Source organism: Corvus kubaryi, unplaced genomic scaffold, assembly GCF_017639235.1.
Source record: "Corvus kubaryi isolate FWS band 111438036 unplaced genomic scaffold, C.kubaryi_AGA036_p1.0 78, whole genome shotgun sequence".
Classification (NCBI taxonomy): domain Eukaryota; kingdom Metazoa; phylum Chordata; class Aves; order Passeriformes; family Corvidae; genus Corvus; species Corvus kubaryi.
Genome location: NW_024582065.1, coordinates 1,566,571 through 1,592,795, shown reverse-complemented (window position 1 = coordinate 1,592,795; position 26,225 = coordinate 1,566,571). Strand labels below are relative to the sequence as shown.

The 26,225-nt window shown below is 51.8% G+C and overlaps 2 protein-coding genes and 1 long non-coding RNA gene across 3 annotated transcripts; 1 reads left to right on the top strand and 2 right to left on the bottom strand.

The window, feature by feature from the left end:
- Positions 1-5,014: 5,014 nt before the first annotated feature.
- On the bottom strand, positions 5,015-6,328 carry LOC121676283. Its single transcript, XR_006020410.1, has 2 exons — positions 5,692-6,328; positions 5,015-5,561 (listed from the first exon to the last, which is right to left on the bottom strand). It is a non-coding gene; the product is annotated as an uncharacterized LOC121676283 (long non-coding RNA).
- Positions 6,329-7,245: 917 nt separating this feature from the next.
- TUBB4B (tubulin beta 4B class IVb) lies at positions 7,246-9,383 on the top strand. Its single transcript, XM_042052467.1, has 4 exons — positions 7,246-7,384; positions 7,471-7,579; positions 7,656-7,766; positions 8,176-9,383. Exons 1-4 carry the CDS (start codon positions 7,328-7,330, stop codon positions 9,234-9,236), a joined length of 1,338 nt encoding a protein of 445 aa, XP_041908401.1. The 5' UTR covers positions 7,246-7,327; the 3' UTR covers positions 9,237-9,383.
- On the bottom strand, positions 9,282-25,716 carry FAM166A (family with sequence similarity 166 member A). The gene is made up of 8 exons (XM_042052468.1): positions 25,579-25,716; positions 22,796-23,003; positions 19,188-19,357; positions 15,515-15,816; positions 14,394-14,496; positions 13,211-13,305; positions 11,096-11,213; positions 9,282-9,461 (listed from the first exon to the last, which is right to left on the bottom strand). The coding sequence occupies exons 2-8, from the start codon at positions 22,849-22,851 to the stop codon at positions 9,373-9,375; spliced, it is 933 nt and encodes a 310-aa protein (XP_041908402.1). The 5' UTR covers positions 22,852-23,003; positions 25,579-25,716; the 3' UTR covers positions 9,282-9,372.
- Between the last annotated feature and the right edge of the window lie 509 nt (positions 25,717-26,225).

Here is a 26,225-nt window from a genome sequence, read left to right as displayed (position 1 = left end):
AGAAAAAGATTTCAGATAACCTGACTGCTGGTATTTAGTTGATGAGAGACATGCCTACACCTTTTGATGTGTTCTTTGCTCAAACCATCTGAAGAAGGTAGGAGGGATCCAGGCAAGGCAGAGTAGAACAAATAAAGAGGTTATCATGGAGTCAGCAATATCAGGGAAATTCCTGAGACTTCATTCATCCTGCACCTGGAAATGCAATCCTTTAACAGAGCTCTGGGATTCCTGGCTGAGATTTGGGACCTGCCCAGGAAGAATCCTACCACTGTCAGAAATGGAAACAAGCCAGTGGGATGCCAGGAACCCCTGGACTCCAGGGTGCTCTGGCCTGTCAGTCATTGCCCCTTCTTGAACTGGAATAGATCACAGGGTCCAAGAGAAAAGGATGTCAGCCAGAACTTCCCCAAGCTCTTGTTTAGAAGCTTTGGGACTTCCACACAGATAATAAGTGAGTAATTAGGCAATGAGCTCAGTGTGGCCTCCTGACACTTCACTTTTGCCTTGCACATGCCACTGAATTAAATCCCTGACCCTTGAGCCACCCTGACATAGAACCACTGCTCTGCCATGCAAAAACCCACAACCACTTCTTTTTCTGACAGATTTATAGATGTATTTACTAGATGATAAAATAGATTGGGATTTTAAAACTGAAGTGGTTTTTTAGCAGTAAAAAAAGCCATAAAATAACAAAATGGAGAAACTGTGAGAAGAAAGGAAACTAATACTGGTAACATATTCCTTCCTCCCAGCTCTCTGTAGAGCAGCTCCTTCATGTCAGCCCCATATAAGTTTGCAGAATTAATCCCCACATTATCTGGACAGCAGAAATCTACTTAAAAGGAGATTCTAGATGAATTCACTCACTTTATAACAAAGATGCTTGCAGGCCTTTGGTTATAATTCAACTGTGGAAATGATAAATAATGAGGATTTTCTAACCATCCATAAATTCTTTATGTTTATTCACAGGTCCCTCACTTCTCACTCACGCTGAACCATGGGAGAGATAATAAAGTCGGCTCATGTGCAACTGCAGTTCTGCTGCTGTCAGCAAATACCAATGAGAAGGAAATAAAAAGTATTAGATACAAAAATTGACACCAGAAAGCACTTTCTCTGTTTTAGCTCCAGACATACAATGGTGACTGACCTGCATCTGGTTGTTGGGGCCTAACTGTCATTTAGGCATCCCAAAGCACTGTGGATTCTCAACCAGTACATCCCATCTGGGTTGTCCCAATGAATCCCCATGAAAACTGAGAGAAATAACAGTTTTTTGCCTGCAGTCCCACTCTGCAGTATCCACAGGGCCTGAGTTGTTTCTTTCTTCCCATTCTGACATACCTAGGCTCCCTGTGGTTGTAGGAGAGACCCAAGTTGAGGCCTTCAAATCCACAACCAGTCGGGGAGCAAATCCAGCAGAAGATGAGAGGAGTGCCTTTTTGGATGGCTGGATTTAGTATCAGTGTATTTTCATGTTGTTCTTATACCCTGCCTCTGATCCTGTATCTGAGTATCTATCCAGAGAAGTAGGCAGCCATATGATGTTTATATCCTACCTCATGGACTGTCACTCCTACTTCAAGAGCTAATTCTGAACACACTGAAGAAGAACAGGCCTGAAGGAATACTGGGATCAGAAAACCTGCAGTAATTTTTGCCACAGCTTTCTTAATATAAAAGTCCTTTCATAATGCCATCAAACCCAGGCAAGTCACAGTGTTTTGGTGTTTTTTACGTGCAGACATCACTGTGTACTTGTACATTGAGGTGACCACGCTCCCATCATGTGAGATATTCAGAGCCCTCCTGCAGTCAGATGCTGTCAGACCCTGTTCAAGTCAGATAAATACAGAGAGGAACTGCTGCTCCCCGGAGTAGTGTGCAATGCCAGGGATCAGTCACGAGAGGGAGGCTGGCAGAGCACCCCTAGGAAAGCCTTAGGAAATCTCTCCCACCACAAATGACATCAATTAGCAAGGAGGCTTCTCTGGGAACATGTCATGGATGCAGGGGAAAGACACTGCAGTATGGAAACCCTCTCTGTGTGGGATGTGAAAGCAGCTCTAACCAAGGATGTAAGAAGCCATGACATTGGAAGAAGTCCTCTATGCAGGGAGACAAGCACTAGCACAGATTATGGATGGAGGCTCTTTTGGGAACAAGAGGGAGAAAGAATAATCACTACCAGGAAGAGGATGGCCCTGGGAATGAAGAGGAGGTTTGAGAGAGACAGAGGAATGATAAAATCAAGGTTTGTGTGAAGGAAAGCTTATTTTTGTTCACAGCAGGGGTGTCACCATATGTGCACCTCATGATCAAATTAGTCACCACTTCTTGGTGGAAAATCTCAGGAGAAACAGATCCTCCAAATGGAAGAAGATAACAGCTACCAGACTTATCACTGGACAAGGAACAGCAGCGGAGCTGTGGAACCTTCATGGGAACAATGTTCAAAGTTCACAGATTTTAAACATGAAGGAGATGTAAATGGCCAATTAATGCTGAACTTTACATCAAGTAAAAGCTGGTTTAGCATTACCTTGTCTCACATTATCACTGACAACGTTAAACACTCCTGGAGCGAAAGCTCTGAAGGGACAGACTCACAGCCTTGTGAAGGGAGTTACTCAGTGGAAAGCATCAAACCAAATGGAAGGAGCTCTTCTTCCACACAGATCATGGTCAAACCACAGGATTCATCAGGACAGGAGGTTGTTTATGCCAGAAGTTTACATGGCTGCAAAAGGTGATTAGATAAATTCATAATAACCCATTGGGGCTATTAAAAAGTTACTTGCTTGTGGGTAAAGAATTGCCTGAACCACCTGCCACATTCATATCGGTTTGCCCTGTTCTTTGGTAACTGCTGTGGACCATTAGAGACAAGACACTGGCTTGGGTGGACCCGTGGCTTGATCCCATTCAGCTGTTCTGATTTCCCTTAGGCAGGAATCCCACAACTGCACCTCTCACTCACTGGTCTCTGGAAGCTGCCTCTCACCTCCATAATAACTTCAATATCACAGGAGCAATAAGTTCTGGGAAACAAGATTGTTTATCCTTAGAAGTAACAATCAGAAAGATGAGAATGAGAAAACACCTGCACATACCCACGTCTCACTTCAGTGTCGCCATAAACCTGGCACGACCCCAACACCAAAAGCCCTCTGGTTCTGGAGGCAGCTCCCCCACACACTCGTCCTCCAGCATCCCTCCCTTAAGTCAGGGCTTCAGGTTTTTACCTACAGAAGCAGAATTAGTTCTGTGATTTCTGTCTGGGCTCCTGCCAGCCCCAGGTAGAGGCTCAGTTCAGACTGGATGCTGTTTCAGAGACACAGGCTGCAATCTCGCTGGTTAAGCACCAAGAGGAGAATGACAGCCGCTGTCTGCCTGCCTGCTGAGGGGAGGGATCAGCTCTGTACACACACACAGAGAACACTGGTTCAGCGAAAGGGGAAGGCAATATGCAAAAGTGAAAAGCAAGTCCCTCCCCACTCGGCTTAAACCACTTGTGTTTACAGTAAAATCTGTTTCCAAGCCAAAAGCAGTACAGGTAGTTACAAAATCAAAACAATTACAATAAAAAGTTTAAAAAAACCCCTAATACATAATTCAACAAAACAGGAATGTGATTTCCAACTCAATTTTAACTTCCCTGTGTCTTTCTTTGGGTTATACCCAGGGTCTTCAGCCATGTAACACTGGCCCTGATGTTTTCTAGGACCCCTATTGCAGCATTAATTTATGCAGCACTTACAGATGGGACCTGCCCCTAAAAGAAGTGAAACCTCCTTGCTTGTCACTTGCAGCAGAGTTTGGGGAGAGCTTTCAAAGCAATCAAATACCAGCTAAGACAGAGGTCTGCAATGAAAACACGATGTGGGAGCCACAAACATCCCACCTTAGTGCTGTTCCTTTCTCTGCCCTCCCAACTGCTTTCCAGCATTCCTTACTCTGGCAAGCTGCAGCCTCTCCACTAAACCAACGACCACTAGAAATGCACTTCAGCATTTTGCTCAGGCAGGACCATGGAATGTGCAGCTTCTTCTCCCAGAATTTGCCCCAGAATACCCCTCAGTATTCCATACAGAGGTTTGCCTCGGGAGGAATGCTCCATGTGAGCCAGGGTTCTGGCACAGACCTGTCATGGTACTTGCCAGCTCACCTCCTGGCACACACTAATTAATGCTGGGCTGCCACAGCAATAGAAATCACAGGGCTGACATGGTCGGCAGCTCCAGCAGCTCTCCATGGAGATTCCTGGCTGTGTTCCTCCTCAGGGAGATCTTAGGAGTACTGGCATTTTACTTCAATTTTAAAAATTGAAAAGTATTTAAAATAGAATTTTAAATTTCCTGTGGATGTAGCTAAGAGCAAAGTACTCACTGACTGGGGTAGAATTAGCAAAAATTAGTGTTGCACAAATAATTTGGAATGTCTCCTATGCCATAAATATTCAGGTGGCTGAATCTCCTGGGGAAACATCTGGAAGCTCAATCAGAGAGCAAAGTTTAGCTCCTCCCTAGGGTGCTACCCCTGCTCTGCTGGGAGCAATCCCACTGGTGTTCTGGAGACAGGTATGGGAGCCTTAACCGAGCAGAGCATTTCCACTCTCACACTCCCTCTGGGAATGCTGGGGGTGGCAACAATTGCTCACTCCACACATTACAGAGCAGCTTCCCAAACATGCAAGGCAGTGCGGGCTGGAGTAGAGGCTGTGGGAAGCACAAAGGCTCAGGATTGCTCACACAGCGAGGAAATGGATGGCACTAACGCACAGGCCTTGGCTTTCTGGCCCTGACTGAGAAAAAGCCAAACCTGTATCTGCATTAAATACAGCAGCACTTGTACCAGGAAACCTCCCCCAAGCCCTGCTCCATGTCAGGGAGGGTTTTCCAGGGTTTCCCGAGCACACTTGCCTGTGAACGCTGTGCTGAGCACACCTGATGAGAATTGATGCTGAATGTACCTTCCTGCACAGCACAACACAGGCAACACACAATACATTCCCTGGTTTTAATCAGAAAGAAGCCAGGATTCCTTTTGTACATTACTTGGAAGAGATGGCATCGCATCCTGCAGGAAAAGCTGTCTTCACTGATTAGCACAGCCTGGTGTGAAATCCTGAGCAAGTCTTATCCAGATTCATCCTGGCTGCCTTTGATACCTAAATGATGCTGCAGTTTTTCGAATTGGTCACCTCAAACACCATCACAGAGAACAGAAAGGTGTTGTCAGAGGACTGCTCAGAGCCAAGCCATCCCTTTCCACTCATTCCAGTGTGAACACTATTCAATCAATGCCTGTAATTAGTGGGATAAATCTAGACCCTAATGCCTCTGCATTACTCAGCTATCTCAAAGGGAACTGCATAAACCTCCTGCATTCCGGCTGCGGATGTGAAGGATGAGCCGTGTGTGTCTCCCTGGATACCTCTGAGGCTGACCCAGGCCTTTCCCAGGACCTTCTCAGGTCACTCCTGATGCTCTGGGACTCCTCCCAGGCTCTCTGGGGCTGCTCCAAGTGCTCCTGGACTCCTTCCAGCACCTCTGCAGGAATATGTTGTTTATATGCCAGAAATATCAATCACCATAACCTTTATATTAAGCTGACTACCAGAGCACATTCAACCTCCAGCCACAGCCTTCACCGGGCTTCTATATCCTGCCATCTCCTTACCTGACCCAGCCACAGGATTGGATTATTGTTATCCAGGCGCAGATTCCAGGATGTGTACAAGCCATTTGTGTGTCACAGAGCTGGCTTGTGTCAGCAGAATTGAGGTCATGGCTGCCTTTGCCTCAGCCCACCCCACGGCGAGGCAGCAGGATGAGACTCCCTGCCCTGGGAGCTCCATTAGGAGCCTCTTTCAAGTTTTTGCTACAGTATGAAACAAGAAAAGATGCTGGGACTTGTAGACTCAGCTGGCATCACAATGAACACATACAACCATAAAAAGATTCTGCTGGAACAACAGTCAAACACGCTTAATAAAACTGTGACCAGTGGATGCACTGCCTGGGCAAGAACGTGCTCACAAAGCTGGGCGGTAGAATAAGGGACAGAGGAAAGGCAAGGGTGGTATTTATCCAGCCTGGGGTGTCTGGCTGCCTCATGACAGGGCTGCAGCACCCACACACAGCTCAGGATGGACGTGCCCATGTGGGGAAGCATCGGTAAGCAATGTCTAGCTCACACAGATCCCCTCACAGGCAGGACCTCCTCACTGGGGCCTTCCCCTCACAGCACACAGGCCTCTACAGAGCTGCCATTGCAAGGCAAAGCACCTGCACCCCCCAAGCCTCTACACTCCCCTCACAGCTGCCAGGGCCCCCCGCACCCCCAGAGCCCTCAGAACCCCTGAGCCCTCAAAGCCCCTCAAGCCCTCACACTTTGTCACAGCCCCTTCACAGACCCTCGAGCCTCCCAGTCTCCTCACAGCAGGCAGACCCCCTGAGCCTTCAGGGCCCCCTGACCCCTCACAGCCCCCTCAGCCCCCCCCAGCCCTCACCCCCCCCCCCCCCCCCGCCACCCGCCCGCGCTCTCGCTCCGCCAGCGCCCGCGCGCGCGGCCCCCCCCCCCACAGGCGGGGCCGCGCCCCCCAAAGTTGGGGAACCGCGCCGCCGCCCCGGGGGGGCCCCCGGGGGGCCCCCCCCCCCCCCCCCCAACGCGGCGCTGCGGCGGCGAGCGGGACATAGGGACGGGGAGGGAAGGAAGCAGGGAGACCCGCCTGGAGGAGGGGAGGCGAGGGGCGGGGGGGAAGCGCTGGGGACCCGCGGGGAACCCGCCCTGTCCCGCAGTGAGGAGGAGCCGCCGCCTGCGCTGCGCAAAGCGCGCACTCGGGTCCGTGAATGGGCGGCTGCGGCGGCCACCGCCCAGAGCCCGCTGCGGAGTCACTGCGACGGTTACCAGGGCACTTGGTTCTCCGCCAATCAAATGGCGTTAGCTCATCCCCCAGGGCCGGCAGCCAATCGGCTTCGACATCAATCATTCAATTGAGCCAATCGGGAGCGCCGTGAGCGAGCTGGGGCGGGCACTCGCGGCTCCCGGCCGCCTAACTGTAAAGCCAACAGACAGGCGGGCGGGGCGAATAGGAGCCGTCGGTTTGAGTGACAGCAGCAGAGCCAATCAGATTCTCTCATTTTTAGAGCCTCGCTATAAGTATCCAATCGTTGCTGCGGATGGCCGCCTGGGCGGGGAGAAGACGGCTGCGCGCGCATTCCGCTGCTATATAAAGGCTGGCGGTTGCCTCACGCAACCAGAGTCGGTTGGGGGAAGGTTAGGGTCGCTGGTAGTGCTTGGAGCCGCCGCCATCATGAGGGAGATCGTGCACCTGCAGGCCGGGCAGTGCGGGAACCAGATCGGAGCCAAGGTCCGGGCGGGGAAAGAGGGCGCGGGGGCGGGAGGGGAGCGCGCCCGGTCCGGCGTGGCCGCTGCTGACGCGCTTCTCTTCGGCAGTTCTGGGAGGTAATCAGCGACGAGCATGGTATCGACCCTACCGGCACCTACCACGGGGACAGCGACTTGCAGCTGGAGCGCATCAATGTCTACTACAACGAGGCCACAGGTAGGGCCCGGACCCACCCCCCCAGGCTCGCCCCAGCCCCCCCGGCGCGGTAGTCACGGCTCTCCCTGTGTTGCAGGCGGCAAGTACGTGCCCCGCGCCGTGCTGGTGGACCTGGAGCCCGGCACCATGGACTCGGTGCGCTCCGGGCCCTTCGGGCAGATATTCAGGCCAGACAACTTCGTGTTCGGTGAGTGCGCGGGGGCGGGAGGAGCCGCGGGGTGGGGCGGGCAGGGCACTGCGGGGCTGCCCCGCCGCACATGCTCCGAGGGACCGGCCCGGACGGGGCTAATCCTGGCGTGGAATACCGGGATTGCGGCTGGGAGCGGCTCCGAGGTGGCACCAGAGGTCGTTGCTCTTCCGATTCTCGTTACCGCCTCCGTGCGTGCCACCAGGAGAAGTGGAGTGGCTGCTGTATCATTGATAATTAATGTTTTCCCTGTGTCTGCCGAGCCACTGCAGAGGTGCCTGTGTGAAACCACAGCCCTGTGCTCGATAAGATAAAAGCTTTCATAGAGCCTGATGCTCTTAAGCTTTGCTTGCAAGCAATAAGCAGGAAGCAGTGACCGTAATCTAATACGAAAATGGCTCTTTTCCAGGTCAGAGCGGAGCAGGAAACAACTGGGCAAAGGGCCATTATACGGAAGGTGCTGAATTAGTCGATTCTGTGTTAGATGTTGTAAGGAAGGAGGCAGAAAGCTGTGATTGTCTCCAGGGCTTTCAGCTTACTCACTCCCTGGGTGGTGGCACAGGCTCTGGCATGGGTACCCTTCTCATCAGCAAAATCCGTGAGGAGTACCCAGACCGAATTATGAATACTTTCAGTGTGGTGCCCTCCCCTAAAGTGTCAGATACTGTAGTAGAGCCCTACAACGCCACGCTGTCGGTGCACCAGCTGGTGGAGAACACGGACGAGACGTACTGTATCGATAACGAGGCGCTGTACGACATTTGCTTCAGAACACTGAAGTTAACGACCCCCACCTACGGTGATCTGAACCACCTGGTGTCGGCCACCATGAGCGGTGTCACCACCTGCCTGCGGTTCCCGGGCCAGCTCAACGCTGACCTGCGGAAGCTGGCGGTGAACATGGTTCCCTTCCCACGTCTGCACTTTTTCATGCCTGGTTTTGCCCCGCTCACAAGCCGTGGGAGCCAGCAGTACCGGGCTCTAACCGTGCCAGAGCTCACCCAGCAGATGTTCGATGCCAAGAACATGATGGCGGCGTGTGACCCTCGTCACGGTCGCTATCTGACAGTGGCCGCCGTCTTTAGGGGCCGCATGTCCATGAAAGAGGTGGATGAGCAAATGCTAAACGTTCAGAACAAAAATAGCAGCTATTTTGTTGAATGGATCCCTAATAACGTTAAAACGGCAGTCTGTGACATTCCACCTCGCGGCCTCAAAATGTCTGCCACCTTCATTGGTAACAGCACGGCCATCCAGGAGCTGTTCAAACGCATTTCTGAGCAGTTCACTGCGATGTTCCGCAGAAAGGCTTTCCTGCACTGGTACACGGGCGAGGGCATGGATGAGATGGAGTTCACAGAGGCTGAGAGCAATATGAATGACCTGGTCTCTGAGTACCAGCAGTACCAGGATGCCACAGCCGAGGAGGAGGGGGAGTTTGAGGAGGAGGCTGAGGAGGAAGCTGAGTAAAGCTATGCAGTTGAACACCTGTAAATTTTGTTTAAAGTTGTATGAACTCTCTCATTCAAAAGTTCTGTTTGTGTTGTGTTATTATTGCTGTTTCCAAGTCACTCCCAATGCTGTACAGGCACCATTAAAGCAGTTTTCACAGTGCAAGTCCCCGTCTCCTCTGTTCACACCGGTAAGCTTCCCGCGTGCCGTCCCCATAAGTGAGCCCGTAGATGTCCCGCAGGTCTGCAGAGAAAAACAACGCACTTGGCACGAGCACTGCCACCCTGTCCATGGCAACCCCGTTCTCTCCTGCCCTCAGCCAGCTGGTGCCCCGTTGTGTCACTGGCACGGTGGCAGTCCTGCTCCTGGTGGTGTGGGGAGTGAAGAAATTCCCTGGTACTGCCTTAGAATCAGGCACTGCTGGAGGGGAACACATTTAACAAGGAGGCTAGAATTAACTCCAACCTGTATCTAAATTTAGGTACCTGCCCATGGCCCGTTGCAGCCAGGCCTGGCAGGAGCTTGAGCGGGGGCCACGGGAGGTTTGAGCTGCCTGGGCACAAAATGGTGCCATGGAGCTGCCACCCAGCACTGGGCGTTGCTGTTCTGCTGCAGCTCCTCAGCACTGCACACCCTGCAGGGAGCCCTGGCCTGGCCCAGGGATGCTGGGCACAGCTGTGACAGGTGACACCAAAGCTGTCCCATGCACACAGCCCTCCTGCAGTGATTTCAGAATTCACTGTAAAGGTTTTGAAAACCAGATGTTAGTGCAGCCTCTGCTTTTGGGCTGAGCTGAACACCTGGCAAGTGTCTGACACTGGTTTGTCTCATGAAAACCCTGTATTAACTGCAGCTTTTTAGGATGGAACCAGTTCATATGCTCAGCGTCAACTTCAAGTGACAAAGCTTGAAGGAGCTCCTTGACTGAGGAGCTGGACAGGAGGGAGCAGGCTGCTTCCCTGCTGAAGAAATTCTGTTCAGCGTTCTAAATTATAGCTGCTTTTGTTTAAAGGTTTTCTGCCTTAATTAATTTTCTCCACCCGGAGCTGGACTGGTTGGAGCAGTTAAAACTGTGCTGACTGGTGGCTCCAGAGGCAGGGAAGTGGGAATGTCTGCAGGAATGGGGCCCAGTGTCAGACCTGCACTCAACATTCTCCTCTCTGGTCTCTGCATCAGCGCAGCCCTGCCAGGAGAGTTGTTTTCCCACTCTTTGCTTTCAATCCTACCACATTTTATATCTTCTCCCATTTTCCCCCTCTGCACTGCAGTAAGGACAAGCAGTGAGTTCCGTTCTTCCCAGCTGAGCTCCATGACCTCCCACCCACATTGCTGAGCTGTGACCAAACACAGCAATGCATTAGTTGCTGATTTGTTGAGATTTTTTTAGCCTGGTACGTTAATGTTTTCAGGTGCATGGACACACCTTCCCCTTACTCACAAAATTCCTCCAGCCCTCTCCCTTTAGGCAGCCCAAGACGTCACAGGGCTCAAGCAGGGACTTGTCCTGTTGGCAAATACCATTTCCCCAGGCTTTTTGTGCTTTCTCAGCTCCTTCCTATCATCTACCTTTTCCTTTTTATCAGACTTGAAGCTTTTTAGAACAAATCCCTTTCCTGACATGTGACAGGTGGGATGTCACTGAGCCTCCCCTGCCTCGGCAGGGGGGTGGTGGCTGGGAATGTGAAGCCTAGGAGAGGCTGGCAGTGGGAATGCTGGGCATGGCACAGCTCCAGCACCTCGGCACAGACCGGAAAAAAATCCTGCTACCTGTGTGGAACATCTCAGGAATTGTTCACTTCTGTGCCACTCCAGCCCATAACAGCACTACTTAACCCAGTAATTAGTGACTTTCGTTTTCACTCAGCTGATGAACTTACGTGGTACAAAGCCCGAGTAGAAAGGTTTGAGTCCGGCACGGGTGTAAATTTTGGTGTCTGGCCAGTGTGTCCGGGGAAATCTCGTGCCCAAGGTATAAGGTGGATTTCTTTCCAAAAGCTGGAAAACAAAACAAAAAATCCCCACAACAACATGGAACGGTTTCTTTTAAAACATACTATTTTTACCGAAGTCATGCGCTTTGACTCTGCATTATATAAAATATTTAAGCCAACATAAAGCAATTCTCTTTCCAGTCCTGCTTTCTTCTAATTAAGAGCTACATCACATCGTCCCTTTTTCCACTCCATAAATTTTTCTCCTGGCAGGTGTGGGCAGCAGTCCCTGCCACCTCCTCCTCCATGCCCACGGCATGGCCCAGGTGCTGTCCTTGGGATCCCTGCACTCCAGACTGCAGAGATTTCTTCCCTTGGGGATCATCCCCAAGTCCCAAAGGCCTCGTGCTCCTGCTCTGCTGTCCCTGGAGCTGGGCCTGCTCCTGTGCTGTGGCTGTGTTTGGGTTTGACACCCTTTGTGTTTCCATGACTCCCACCGACAGGAACAGCCTGAAATTCCCAGGCCAGGAGGGACAGGAAGGCTTAGGGAGCATTAACTGAAGGAAGAGTGTAAATCATCTCCCAGAAGCGTCCCTGCCCTCCAAGGCCAGATGCAGGCAAGGGGCTGGGCACCAGGGTGGGTGTCACAGCTGGGTGTCACAGCTCTGCAGCCACAGAACCCCTGAAAGTGTCCCTGGAGCTGTGCCAGGGATGTGGAGAGGGGATGTGGGTCACAGAGCCCAGCACACTGCAGGGCATGGAGCCCTTTGTGAGTGGGATGGAGCCCAGGCTGTGGCTCCTCGAGAGGATTTTTGCTTTGCCTGCTGCAGGCAGTGAGCAGTGATCCATGGCACATCTGTAACCGAGGACAACAAAGATTTAGGGCAGGAGATTAGTGGCTTGAAGTCGGAAGCTATCTTAGCTAGAAATGTGGCGTGATTCTCCCGTCAGCGTGGCTGCTCCTCTGGTGCTGCCGAGCCCTGCGAGCCTGGATTCCACTGAATCCCACGGTGGACAGACCCCTCCCTGGCTGATTCATGGCAAGGCAGGCGTTTCTGAAGGCATCGGGGGCAGAAAGGCTTGGCAAACAGCACATTTGGGGATAAATGCCCAGGTTTTGTTCTGTTTGCTCCATTTCAATTCCTATTCACTGCAGCAGCAAAGGAGAAGGAAGCCAGCGCAGGGAAATACATTTCATCCAAAGCACAGCATTGCCCTGCTGCTCTCCCTGCTGACTCATTTCTTTCCAGCTGATTTCTCTGAGCTGGGGATCCTCAATCTTGGATGTTTTTCCTACATCAGCCCCATACGCTCGGGGACGCAGGCACGGCAGTGGGTCCCGGGGAGCAGGAAGGGCTGAGATGCTGCAGCCTGCGTTTAATGAGCTGGTCCACACAAGGCTGCTGCATCCCAGAGATCTCGCTGCATCCCGGAGATCTCGCTGCATCCAGGGATCTCACGCCATCCTGGGGACAGGGAGGGATGTGTAGCTCTGAATGCAAACTATCAGCTGCTGCGGGAGGGATCTCGTTTTCCCGTGCCGGGGGATTATGTGTCATTGTATGGGAGCTCTTACAGCAAGGGAATAACAGTTTTTCAGAAGGGATAATTCTGCATCCTTCCCAAAAGGAGGAGAAAGAAGATCGAGATCCCTTTAAGACAAATTGTGTTAGGAAGGGAAAAAGCCTTACAACCAATTAAAAGGGAGACGTATCACAGGAAGCCATCCAGCACTGCCAACCAGACAGAGGAGATGTATTCCATACGGGAAGTGCAGATAGTTGCATCCTGTATTTCTGCACTCAGAGCAACATTTTTAACAGCCGCTCTTGACCCAGCCCTCATAGATTTGCTTAATCCTTTTATGAACTCATTTACCCTCCCGTAATGTCCCAAGGAAACAAGTTACAGAATTTAATTGCTCGTGTTTTTTTTCAACGTTACCTGACAGTGTTTGATTTTGCTTGTACTTATATCCCAGTTCTAATTGTACTATTGAAAATTCGGGTGGATCAGCATTATGCACATTGTTATTTCAATAATCTATAATCTATAATCTACCTGACGTCGGTCAAATTCCTTCATGGCTTTCTTCACAGATAGGATGTAGTTCATGCCAATGTTGTCAGTGGCACAGGGGATGAATCCAGTGTACCCTTTGGATGGAGGCAAGAGAGAACATTTTCTGCTTGAGAACATACATTGATCATCTAAAGATCAGCCACTCTGAGAGTGGAGGAGACTGGGATGAATATAAAACCTTAAAGTATAGGAAGGAAAAATTAATCTGTTTAAAGTGTAAAATTAACTCTTACACATGGGGTATCTTCTCTGAAAGAGGTGTTTTTTCCTTATGATTTCCAAGGAAAACAAAATGGCCTGAGCTGGTTTTTGTTGGTCTACATGTGGTATGGGAGAACCATCTCATTTTCTTAGGTTTTTTTTTTACATCCACAACTCTTTCACATTCTCTCCCAACTTAATACACATTCAGGGGCTAACAACAAGCTGTCCAATCTTTTTTCCTCATCTGAAAATTTATAAAGTCTAAAACTACATAAAACCTAGCGAGGTAGAACTGAAAAGCAGCCCAAACTCCCTCTTTCCAAAGGAAAGCTTTGGAGAGAGGAGTTCGTCTTCTGCATCCTAAAGTATGGACTCTCTCTCCTTTTAACTGAAATATTGTGATCCCTGTACTCCCGTGAGCCACTGCAGAGTGAAGGGTCCCATCCTCTGGAGTCAGACCCTTGAGGGAGGAGCTCAGCACATCACCTGTCACAGTTCTCCTGCTGCACAGGAATGTTCTCCCAGAGCAAGTGGGGAGGTCACAGAACACCCCTTGTTGGACAGGGTTTATGCCTTTGTGGTGGTGCCATACACCCCTGTGTGTGGATTTGGTCATTCAGGAAAACATCTGATTTCTAGGAGATGAATAACCACCCCAGCAGGGTGGGGCAGAGCCCAAGGCCCAGCTCTCCTCACCCTCTGGAGCTTGGCCCCACAGCTGCAGGGAACCGAGGTGGTTCCTGAATCCCTCCCAGTGCCCACGGGCACAGAGTGGCATCCACAGGATGACAACATCCCAAAGAAACGCCCATGCAGGGAGAGGAGCAGGGATATTTTCCATCCCAAACAAACTGGAGACACTGGGCAACACCTCTGAGGTTTCCCCATGGGGGAGATGGGTCACAGCAGTTCTTCAGAGCTGCAGCCTCGTGCTGCACGTGCCCTCCCTGTGTTTTACCGAAAATGGCTTTCTGCTGGATGGCATTTGGCACAGGCAGCACTGGCAAGGTGTAATCCGCCGTCGCCCCTCCTGGCAGTGCCACACCTCCAGTTTGTAGCTGCTTGAAACAAAAGGAGAAAGAAAAGAAAACACCAGTAAAACCCGCTTCTTCCCTTGGCTGCAGAGCTTAAAGCACTGCCAGGAGCTGGGAACGGCAACTGCCATTTCCAGTTCTTCCCAGCTTTACACTGAGAGCTACCCCAGCGATTTCTGGGAAGGTCAAATTATGAGATGAGCAAGTAGCAGAGCTTGAAGGGGTTTGCAAAATCCCCATGGAGAACAAGGGGAGCTTTGGGCACTGTGCAAATCTGTTCCTGAGGGCAAGGAGCGGGAATGCCCCTTCTTGAGATTTACATCCAAGCCAGCTTTTGACTCCATGCGTCAAACCTCTAATCTCTGCCTTCAGAGGATTTGCAGAGCCATGGCTGCAGGAACGTGACAAAGGCTGTTGCTGGGTCCAGAGGAAATAAAAGGGGTTTTTTAAAAAATAATAAATATAATAATTTTAAAATTTTTTTTAAAAACATAAAACATGTTGGTCTGGAGTGATACTGGCTGTGCTGTGCTCAACAGCCCCCAGCTCCACGGGCAAATCACAGTACTTAAATGTTTAAATGTTAATCAGTGTTTAAATGAGGGGTAACAATGATGGGAAATTCAGGTGGGGGAGATACAAGGTCAGAAACGTAACCAATGGTGCTGGGAGTGCTCTCTTTTGGGGAGGAGGAGGAGGAGGAGAAGAAAAAGGCAGAGAAGGAGGAAGAAAAAGAGGAGGAAGAGGCAGCCTCAGGGCTCCAAGGACACCCTAAGGAAGCTCAAGCCTGGCTGCCCAGCACAGCCTAACACAACTTCAGCAACTGGAATTGAAGCCAAACCCATCCAAATGAGAAGTTAAGCCTTTTTGATTGGGAAGCCTAATTAACAACTAAAACCATTTCCTGAAGATGGAGTAGGTTTGCTACTCCTGGAAACATTTGTGTACCTGCTCTTTCTCTACACGACACTCTTAACTCTGCCCTTGCCACCCACACCCGAGTGAAATTCCCTCCTCGCTCCCTCCAGCCCCCAAGCCCGCTCACCATTTTGCCCCCTCCACAGTTACACTGGCAGGTTCCAGCTGCTTTCCCCAGACAACAGGCCAGGGGTGGCTTGGCCACCTCCCTCTGCAGCTCCTCAGCCGCGGGGTGCAGGGCGAGCCCCCGGAGCGGCTCCTGGGGCAGCCAGGTCTGCCGGGCGCCGGGCGCGGCCGTGTCCAGGGGGCTCCGCCAGTGCGTGGGGTCCATGTGGGCCATCATGGGCTCCTCTGGCGCTGGTGTGACCACGGGTTGTGGCCCAAGGGGTACTTCAGGAAGGCTGTTGATGGGCTGGAAGGTGACATACCCTGAAGGACAGACACTGAGTTAGGGGATAGGAGTGACCCGAAGAGGATGAGGGATTCCCATTATCCCCATGCGCCTCCGGGGGAATGGGAAGGAGCCTGGAGGTCAGTGGTGTAGAACGAGAATAGCTCGAGTTGGAAGAGACCACAAGGATCCACTCCGTGCACATCCCATGGCTGTGCCGTCAGCCCCGTCGACAAACTGGCCTGCACAGAAAACCCTGCACCAATCCGAGCTAAATAACACTTATATATTCACCTAAATGGTAAAATATCACCAGCCAAGTTAAAAAGTAGTAAAAGGGAAAAAAATCCTCAATCCTTAACTCCACGTGGCTGTGTCTGTCCACCCCAAACAGAGCCCCCTCCAAGGAATTCTTGCTCTGGCACCGTTGCTGCTCATCGAGGAAAGGATCTGCTGTAACACTGGCTGGAAAAAATTTATCTTACATCCAGCAAATGTGAAATATCTCCACTGTGAGCCAGGGGCAGAGCCCTGTGATTTGAGACTTCGCAGGGACAGCTGAGCTTGGCAACTTTTGTCTTATTTCCCCTTAAAGATCCCCCATGCCGAGGCTCCTCGACTGCCCCAGCCCTGGTTCAGGCACTTTCTCTTCCTCTGTGCCAGCAGTGAAGCCCATTTTTCCCTCCTCTGTGGTTCCAGACGAGGATCACTCGTCTACCCCACAGCCACCTTTTCCTTATTGGAAAACTTTTATTATGTCAGCTTTGTCTTTTTAAAACAAACCAAATTCCTTCCATTTTTGTGCTCATAGGTCGTTTCTTTTCCACCCTCTGGTCATTACAGCCTTCCTCTGAGCTCCCCTAGGGAGCACATCTGCATCCCAGGGCTGAGCCTGCAGGATGAGGCACCGTCTTCCAGCAGAGGCTCCATCTGCAGACAGTCCATTCATCTGCAGTGCTGGATTGGTGTGGGACTCGATCTCAGAGGTGTTTTCCAAGCTGAATGATTCCATGATTTCTGCAAATCTGCAGAAATCAGCAAAATCTGCCCATTTTCTGCACGAGTATAAGCTTCTGGTGGGCATTTAGCTTTGCAATCTGCCCAGAATCACAGAATAATGTGTATATATTCTGTATATAACTTATAAAATATGCTCTATGCAACTGAATTATCAAGTGTCCAGGCTGGCAACAAAATAAAGAAAAATCCTTGATTAAAATGGTTCTTCAATCCAGAGTGCAAATTTTAAAGCAGGTTTACTTTTTACTTCATTATTAATGAGAATGTTGCATCTACTCTCTCCCACAAACCAAAAGAAAGGGAAACTTAGGTTGTTCTGTACTTGAGAAATCCCTAAGAGGTCCTTTTTATGACCCTGGGATTTGCAAACTGATCAATTCTGAAAGGCTGCTCAGTGAGGTGCAAAATGAAAAGCCAGGAGAGCACAGTGCTTTTGATTTGAGTAAATATCCCCATTTTCAGGTCAGGTTCCTGGGGAGCCCACAACCAGTTCCAGCATGGGTGATGGATAATTCAGCACATCCCTGGCTGATCTCATGGAATCACAAAATATCCTGAGCTGGAAGGGCCCATCAAGATCATCCAGTCCAACCCCTGGCCCTGCCCAGGACACCCCAACAGCCCCACCCTGGGCATCCCTGGCAGCGCTGTCCAAACGCTCCTGGAGCTCTGGCAGCCTCGGGGCCGTGCCCATTCCCTGGGGAGCCTGGGCAGTGCCCAGCACCCTCTGGGGGAAGAACCTTTCCCTGATATCCAACCTAAATTCCCCTTGCCCAGCTCCAGCCGTTCCCTGGGTGCTGTCACTGGTCACCAGAAGGAAGAGATCCCCCAGAGCAGAGTCTGATTTCACTTCCAGCAAGAAAACAAATGGGGTTGAACTGATAGAAACCAGCAAAGTACTTGGTGCCCATCAACGAGGCTTTATCAAAGCCAGACCTTGAGAAAAAGTCTTGAGACCGAGTTTGCCAAAGGCAGCCACAGGCCTGGCACTGCCATGAGCTCTTTGATCTCCATCACATAAAACACCCAGAAGCACCTGGGGAGGGTTTCAGGGATTGCACGGGGCCAGCTGGACAGCAGGAGCTGTTGGGGACCTTATCAGCACAGCCAGGGGTGGCTCCCCATGGCCACGTTCTTCAGGACCTCCCTAACGAGCAGCGAACGTGAGCTCTGGCACTGGCAACCAGGAGAGAACCAGAATAACGAGAGAGCAACTCGGTCAACTGGTTAGTTGGGTCTGTCCAAGCTCTATTTTAGTCCAAAGAAATGCAAATTCAAATCTCCAGGAATTAAGCCTGTAAACACCACCTGTGTAGTGGAGGCCTGGATCCTGGAAAACAGGGCCAGGAGGAGCAGAGAGGCCAAAAGTCTGCAAGAAGCTGCACGGCACGAATTCCCCGTGAGAAATGAGAAAGCAACACTTTGGTGTGGCATCCCCAGGGAAATAAAGACCCAGATCCCATATGGGCACATCATCCTGGAGGAAACTCATTCCCACTGCCCAGGGCATCCACAACAGCCACGGCTCAGCCATGGGATGGGACGTGGCAAATGTCCCCAAAGGATGGCACATCCCCGAGGGGCTGGTCAGGATCACGGGGCAGCTCTGCTGTGCCTGGTTTGGGGCTGCTCAGCACGGACCAGGCACTCTGCCCAAAGGGCTGGGACTTGGTAGGAGATTCCTGCAAATTCCCAGTGCTGGGAATCCACATGAGCCTGTCTCTGATGGAGGAGATGGGGCCTGTTAGCAAAGTGGGGAAGGGAAAGAAAGGGAAAGGATGGAAAGGGAAAGCACAGGAGTCCTGCTGTGCTGAGGAGGAGCAGCAAGAAGCAAAATCAATCCCAAGCTGTCAGAGCTCAGAGCTGAGCGAGCTCTGCACCAGGCAGGTGAGCCAGGAAAGGATCTGAGGTAGGAGACCAGATCTTCCCCAGAAAGATGGATCCTAGCCCGTGGAATTGTGCTGGGCTTGACAGGGATAGAGGGCATTATCTTTGCAGCAGCTAATACAGGCCATGTTTGGGATTTGTGAGCGAGCAGCTGTGTGGGGTTTAGTTGCCAGCCAGGGTTAAACCACAACAGGAATTCTGGAAGAATCAGGGAGTGAGTTCATAATATGCCATAAAATCACTTATCTTCATCTAACTGAAGATAACCTGAGAACTCAAACTCTCCTCTCCACAACACAAGAATCCCCATCCTCACAAGCTGAGGCTGAGAGCTCCAACTCCTCACTCTGCTGCTCTCCAGGTGTAAGTGCTCCTACACCAGAGCTGTGATTGCTCCGAGGAAAATACCCCATTTCACCCAGCAGCCTACCAAGGACGGGTGGGCACAGACCCCAGTACTGGTAATTAACCCTGTGCTCATTAGCAGGGTCCATTTGCTCACCTGGATGCTCGATGTGGTAATGGAGCTCAAGGAGGTTTTCCTTGTTGTCCAGTGGTGCCAGCACGGAGCGATGGCTCTTGCTGACAGTGGGATCCATCAGCACATCGTGGGTGGTTCTGCCGTAGGTATTCCCAAACCTGAAGGTGAACTGAGGGACGTAGCCCCCATAGCTGAGGAGGAAACCGGAAAAGAGCCATCACCAAGGCGGCAGTGGGAGCTGGGGACTGGTGGGATAATCACGGAATCCCAGACTGGTTTGGGCTGGAAGGGACCTTAAAGCCCATCCAGTGCCAGCCCTGCCATGGGCAGGGACACCTCCCACTGTCCCAGGCTGCTCCCAGCCCCAATGTCCAGCCTGGCCTTGGGCACTGCCAGGGATCCAGGGGCAGCCCCAGCTGCTCTGGGCACCCTGTGCCAGGGCCTGCCCACCCTCCCAGGGAACAATTCCTTCCCAATATCCCATCTAACCCTGCCCTCTGGCAGTGCAAATCTGCTGCAGAGCTTTTGTACCCTGGAAAGGCCCTGTCCAGGAGCCCAGGGAAGGTGATGGATGGGATGTGCCCGTGAGCCCGGGTGGAGCCGCAGCGCGGGGGCAGAACCGAGACCACACGTGTGGTTACACAGGAGGCCGGGGGCAGTGTCTGTGTTTCACACGCATGTTCTCATCTGGCAGCATGAAAACTGGCTCAGTTCACAGGCGTGTACAGGCACAGGCCTTTGGTTCGTGGAGAAATGCAGGATGAGGTCAGGGAGCTGCACCTGTGGATGGGAAACTCCCAGCACAGCCTGCAGTGGCTTTGGCAGCACCAACATCCACAGTCCCCCAGTTAAAATATCATTTCCAGTTCAGCGTTTAAACTTTGCAGTGCCTCTGCTCTGACACACAGTGAGTAGCTGAGAAAATCCCAGTGTCTCTTGTTCAGTACTGAAACTCAGAAATCAGAATAATTCCTCACTTGCACCCTCCTCTCTCTGCTCACAGCGAGGAGTGGGCCTGGGCTGGTGAGTCCACCCAGGCACTGCCTGGCACAGGGCGGGCACAGCGAACGTGGTCAGCCCCGGGAACAAATACAGCTCTGGTTTTTTGGGATCTCTCAGCTGCCCAAGCCCTGGGATGGGCACTGTGACTCGTTGGTGGCCGAGGGCAGGGCAGGTGCTGGAGCTCTGGCTCTGCTCCGAGCCACCATGAGAAACTCGAGCTGCTCCAGTCTCAGATTTCCTAATGGTGATGTTATTCCAGCACTGAAGAAAGGTAGAGCTGCCAGTTGCAAGGGACAGACAGAAATATTCCATCAATGAGCGCAGCGTGGATCCAGGGATAAAGCCAGATGATGCATGAGGATCATAAGATGATGAGTAAGTACTTTCCCTTCCAAATAGTTTAAACAACAGCAAGCAGAGCCGTGCATTTACTCTTGGCAGGTTTCCCCACTCTGCATGCAGGATTCCTCCCCGGCAGCTCGGTGGCTCATCCCCAGGGATTCTCAATGAGTCTTGCAACACAGGGAAGCAACACCAGGATGATAAAACTGAGCGAGGGCACAAATGACACAGCCCAAATAATTACAGGATGGCTGGAGGGATTTTGATCATGGACAAAATAATGGTTGGGCTGAGAAAGGGCTCCGTTCCCCCACGATTAAACACGAGGTCAGCTGAGCGAGTCGGTCTGGGTGCACAGAGAGGGATCTGCCATGGAGGGAGCTACGAGTGCTGCTGGTGAAAGCCTGGGGAAGGGACCAGCCTCAGCAGGGCTGTTTGTGCCCCTGTGCTGAGGTGTTGATCCCTTTTGGGGATCCCTCTGGGGGTTCAGGCTGGTGAGCACCAAAAACCCGCTCACCCGAGGCTGAGCCCGGCTCACCCTGCCCTTGCTCAGCCCTATCTCCTCCATCACCACTCCCAGGCTGCCACCCAAACCTGCTCTGCCTCCCTGGTCACCAGCAAAGCCTTGGCCCTGGGCCCACCCTCACTTGTCTCCAAACCCTTCCCAGCTCCGCAGAGCCAGGACAGGGCTGTGCCCAGGATTCATGGACTGACCCCTTCTCTGCCCACCCAGACCTTCCCAAGGCATCCCACTCATTGGGTTTAGGCTTCCCAGTGCTCTTGAGCGCTGTGGTGGCTTTTCAAACTCCTGCTGTGACCGTTGCCTGGCCTGAGTGTCAACAACGTGCTTTGGTGTTCCCGTGGTGTTTGTAGGTTCAGTGGCACAGGCAGGTGCAGCACATGGGACACCTGGTGACATCCTGGACACAAACCCTCCTCCCGTGACACCCCAGCGCAGGGCTCTGCTGATGATGCCCTTCAGGCAGCTCTTCCTCGCCCTCAGCCACCCAAAGCAGACACAAAGCAGCACCCTCAGCACCCACGGGGGCTCAGGGGGTGCCCTGAGCCTGCACAGCACCAATAAATGCAGCAGCAGCATTTGGTTCCTCCTCCAGAGGTCGAAGCAGCTCCGGAGAGGAGCAGCCCCAGCTGCTGTGTCCATACCTGGGCTTGGAGCTGCCCCTGAGGGAGCTGCAGGCAGCCAGGGGTGAGCAAGGGAAGGTGTTGAGGCTTTTGGAGCTGCAATTCCAGCCATGGCTCCCTCCTTGCTGTCCCTCGTCATTCCCAAGCTGCTGCCAGCACAGCTTTGACAGCACACACGGAATGTCCCATCAGATGGCCACAGCAATGCAAAAAGGAGTTTAAAACCCCCAACCTCAGAGCTTTTGTGAGTGGGAAGGTACAGAGATCAGTAATGGAAAATGCTGCCTGTCACTGTGATGGGAAGGGCTGATTTGGTCGTCACTGCAGGAGCAGCCTTGAGGAAACCTGCTCCACCCTCTCCCTGTGGCTGGGATCTGCCCCCACTGTTCCTGCCGTGCACCCACAGGACATGGCTGGCATTCCCTGTGCCAGGGCTCACAGCCTGGTTCGCCTCAGCCTGGGCTAATCCAAGGGATTCTGTACCCACAGCAGCTGCTTTTCCCTTGGGGACCACCCAGCCCTTCCCACCCCCTTTACACACCCAGACCAGGTCTCACCCCACACACAGCTTCTTAATTCACAGCAATTCCCTTGTTCTTCCCATTCATATCTTACCTTCTCCCCTGTAAATCATTGCCTCATATCCAGGGTTTCTTCTTTCCAAGCCTTTAGAGGAGAGCATCACAAAAAGCTTTGGAAAGAAATCCAACTACTTGTGGAGTAAATCACTAGACTTTCCAGTCCCTGACCCAGCAGCAGGACAGGGCTCCAGCCTAGTGACCAGAGGATGTCACATCTGTACAACCATTTACTTAAAGGAGACTTCCAAAAATCCTTGATGCAACTATTACGACAGTTTGGAAGCCAAACCCTGCCCAGTAGCTCTGGTGGCATTTGGCAGCTTAAAAGAAATGGGAAAAAAGAACAATTTTGGCTTTGCTGTCCACACACTACAGCATGGTCTGTCATTCTACCCTTCTGTAAGGTGCTGCTTCTCCTGGAGCTCTGTGTCCTTCAGAGCACTGTTACATGGGTTATTGAGTTGTGTCTTTAAGAAAACCCAAAACATCACGAGTCATAAATTCTCCCTGATCCCAACCAGAGCTATTTGCATTGGAAATGGATGTTTTGCATGAACTTACCCAGGGATGTGGTAGGGGTTTCGAGGGAAGATGCTGCTTCCCTTGTAGGATGCCATGGTGATGTTACAGCTGGTGGTGGGGAGGGGGGGAAGGAGACGCAGCTCAATGCGGTCACCAGGGGAGCCTTTGTGATGTCAGCCCCCACCAGGTTCCATCTGCAGCACAAAACCCCTCAGCTTCTCCTGGACACAGCTCTTTCTTTCCCCACCTGGAAGTTTTGGACAAACACAGGAATATTACAGCGTTTGTCAGGCTGCCTGAGGGCTCCCAGCCCTGGAGACAGCAGTGCCAGATGTTCCCCGTGAGCGGCCCCAGCACAAACACGTGTCCGTGGTTCACATCCAGCACCAGCACTCTGGAGAGCCCAGCTGTGCCTGCCTGGTCAGGCCATGTGCTCCTGCTCCCAGCAGGGAAAGCTCGAGGCACAGGCTCAGGGATTCCCTGGGCTCAGCCATCCCTCCTCTCCCCGCTCCTCGCTGCCCTCCCGGCCTGCCTGTCTGAGGGTGGCATGATCCTTCACTGCCTGATTCCTGCAGGGTAAAGCTTGCTCCCATTCCCAACACAACGTGGCCACGTTGCCTTGCAGGTGCTGGGTTTCTCCCTGCCCAGAACAGGGGCTCCTGTTTGCTGAACAGCCCAGACTGGTTTGGGTTGGAAGGGACCTGAAAAATCACCTTGTCCCACCCCCTGCCATGGGCAGGGACACCATCCCAGGCTGCTCCAAGCCCCAATGTCCAGCCTGGCCTTGGGCACTGCCAGGGATCCAGGGGCAGCCCCAGCTGCTCTGGGCACCCTGTGCCAGGGCCTGCCCACCCTCCCAGGGAACAATTCCTGCCCAATCTCCCATCCAGCCCTGCCCTCCTTCATCTTAAGGCCATTCCCCCTTGTCCTGGCACTCGATGCCCTCATGCACCTCCTGTACACTGCATTGATCAGCTCACAGCTCCTGGGGAATTAAAACATGGGATATTTTGCATGTGAGCTTAGCACTGGTCATTGCTGCAGTTTAAACTTCTTGCATGTGTGATGTTTGAATTAAAAATTAAGTATTTATGAATGTGCTTGACTTTTAGACATCTCACTGAGCTGAGTGTTCTTCAGCCCTGCAAAAAGTACAGAGTAGCTTCTGAAGCTGAAAATTATTAACTTCTTTCTCCCTGAATTCCCCTCCCAGCTGACTGGAATTGCAATTGGAGCTGCAGTTGCACTGCTGCTTATAGCAGTTGTTGTGTTTGTCGTGTACAGAAGAGTGAGACAGTCTAGTAAGTACTTGAGAACCATGTAAGTTTTCAAACCAGTTTTCCCATCAGTCTTGAGTCTTTTTGTAATTTTCTGTGGTAGCTGTTTGCTGTAGGGGTGTGGTTCTTGCAGGACAACAGCTTTAAAGGGTGGAGAACTTGTGTTGCTTCACTTGCCCAGGTCTGAACCCAGAGCTGTCCATGCAGGACCTGCAGGGTTTTATTTCTTTGGTGTCTGAGCAGTATCAGCCTCTGTGAATTATGCAAATGGTTTCAGCCCTGCTGTGATTTCACTGTCACAGTAAGGAGAAAGGATTGAATTAGAGGTTTCCCTGAGGAGATTAAAACTACCCACTCCTTCTGTCTGTGTGGAGAGCCCTTTGTCTCCTCCAGGGCTGAGGTAGAACCCCAAGCCAGCCCTGCCTTGGTGGGGCTTGGCCAGAGCTGGGGAATGAGGGATCCCAGGGAGGTTTAAGTTCCAAACGCTGCCCTGAGCTGTTCTGGAGGCAGCAAAGTCACCGAGCTGTGCTCAGATGTTCTCCCCCAGCTGCTAAAGGTGGTTTCTGATGTGCTGCTTCTGTGTTCCAGAACAACTTCAGCCACACGTGCCTCAGTACAGGTTTTCCAAGAGTGACACAGTGATGTGTGAGGGGCAGAAGATCATTAGGAAGGTGAGGGCACCTGGCCCAGGGGGAGGGAAGGAAAGGAAAGATTAAAATCCAGTTTAGGAGGCGTAAAGTTTGCAATACTTGACTTGCTGAGCCTGGCCCAGGGCCTTCAGCCTATCAAATCTCACTGGGAATTTGTGGATGTTTCAGAACTCCTGGAATACTGACTGGATTGCTGATGGAGCAGCAGTAGCTTCTCCTTTTGGTCAAACCTTTCTTTTTTCAAGAACATTTGCAGCCAGTGAAGATAGAAATAAATCAGTGAATATCTAACTCCTGTATGGAATTGATTAAACATCCCAGAATCCCAGACTGGTTTGGGTTGGAAGGGACCTTAAAGATCATCACCTTAAGGCCTAATTTCCCTCAAACTTATATCTGAGAAGATAAAAATGCTGCTTTGACTCCTGTCCTCGGTGCCTAAACTGAGAGATCTGATATCCCCAGCCTTTATAAAATCTATTTGAGTTTGCCCGAATACCTAAGCTCTGAGCAGGGGCAACCCCAGGGGCTGCCAGGGGTACGATGGCTCAGCTCAGAGGGGCACAGTGAAAGACCAAGAGGGAACAGGCACAAGGGAAAGGTCCACCAGGCGCCAGGAAAAAGTTCTTCATGGGCACAGAACAGGGACAGGGTCAGGGGTGCGGGCGGCATCTCCAACCCTGGAGATTCTCAAAGCCCAGAGCACCCCAAGGGAACTTTGAAATTAGCTCAGCTTTTAGTGGACAGGTTGATAAGGGACCTACAAAGTCTCCTCCCAGCCTAAAGCACCCGATTTTAACACTGAGATGAAAAAGTTGCTTATTGAAATGCAGCACCAACCAACAACCCCAGGCCCATCCAGGTCCCACCAGCCCAAGGGAATTTGGGCCAGCACCTTTCCAGCATTTCCAGAAACTCCCCTCAAAACTCCCTTCTCTGAATGGTCTGTGGCTGCTTCCTCCAAACCCAGGGGTCACACACTCCCCAAAGAGCTACTGAACAGCCACACCGAAATATCAATTCTCAGGGCAGACACCTGGGTAAAAAAAGAAAAAAGGTAGAAATTCACTTTTGTCAAGGTTATCATTAGAATTTATTGGTATGAGACAAACTTTGTATGTCACCATGTCAGTGGAGGAACAGCACATCCAGATGTCACAGAAGCACAGAGGGGACACTCCACACCCTGGGAGCTCCCAGCTCCGGAGCACAGGGGACCACACACATGGCTGGGTGATACTGGGGACATGTTCTGGGGCAGGAATGCTCCAGAAACCCCATGGCTGAGTGGTTTGCCAGACAACAGCACCCAGCAGGCTGCAGCAGGGACCTGCTGGCTCTGACTCCCACAGGGAAGGGCAGCTCACCCCAGTCACAGGGGAGAAAAAAACCAAACCTATGTGGAGGTGAGATTCCAGGTATCCCTGCAGGGAGATGAGAGCACTTGGGCCCTCCAGCTCCCCAGCCCTAAAGGGGCTCAGAGGAGCAGCTGGGGTGGGGACACATCCCCAGCAGGACAGCCCAGGCATGGCTGGAGCCCTC

Coding starts and splice junctions, on each gene's coding strand:
- TUBB4B (XM_042052467.1), top strand. CDS start 7,328: ATGAGGGAGATCGTGCACCTGCAGGCCGGGCAGTGCGGGAACCAGATC. Junction 7,385..7,470: donor GGAACCAGATCGGAGCCAAG/GTCCGGGCGGGG, acceptor TCTCTTCGGCAG/TTCTGGGAGGTAATCAGCGA. Junction 7,580..7,655: donor CTACTACAACGAGGCCACAG/GTAGGGCCCGGA, acceptor CCTGTGTTGCAG/GCGGCAAGTACGTGCCCCGC.
- FAM166A (XM_042052468.1), bottom strand. CDS start 22,851: ATGGCATCCTACAAGGGAAGCAGCATCTTCCCTCGAAACCCCTACCAC. Junction 14,497..15,514: donor ACTGTGGAGGGGGCAAAATG/GTGAGCGGGCTT, acceptor TTTTGTTTCAAG/CAGCTACAAACTGGAGGTGT. Junction 11,214..13,210: donor AGGAATTTGACCGACGTCAG/GTAGATTATAGA, acceptor TTTGTTTTCCAG/CTTTTGGAAAGAAATCCACC.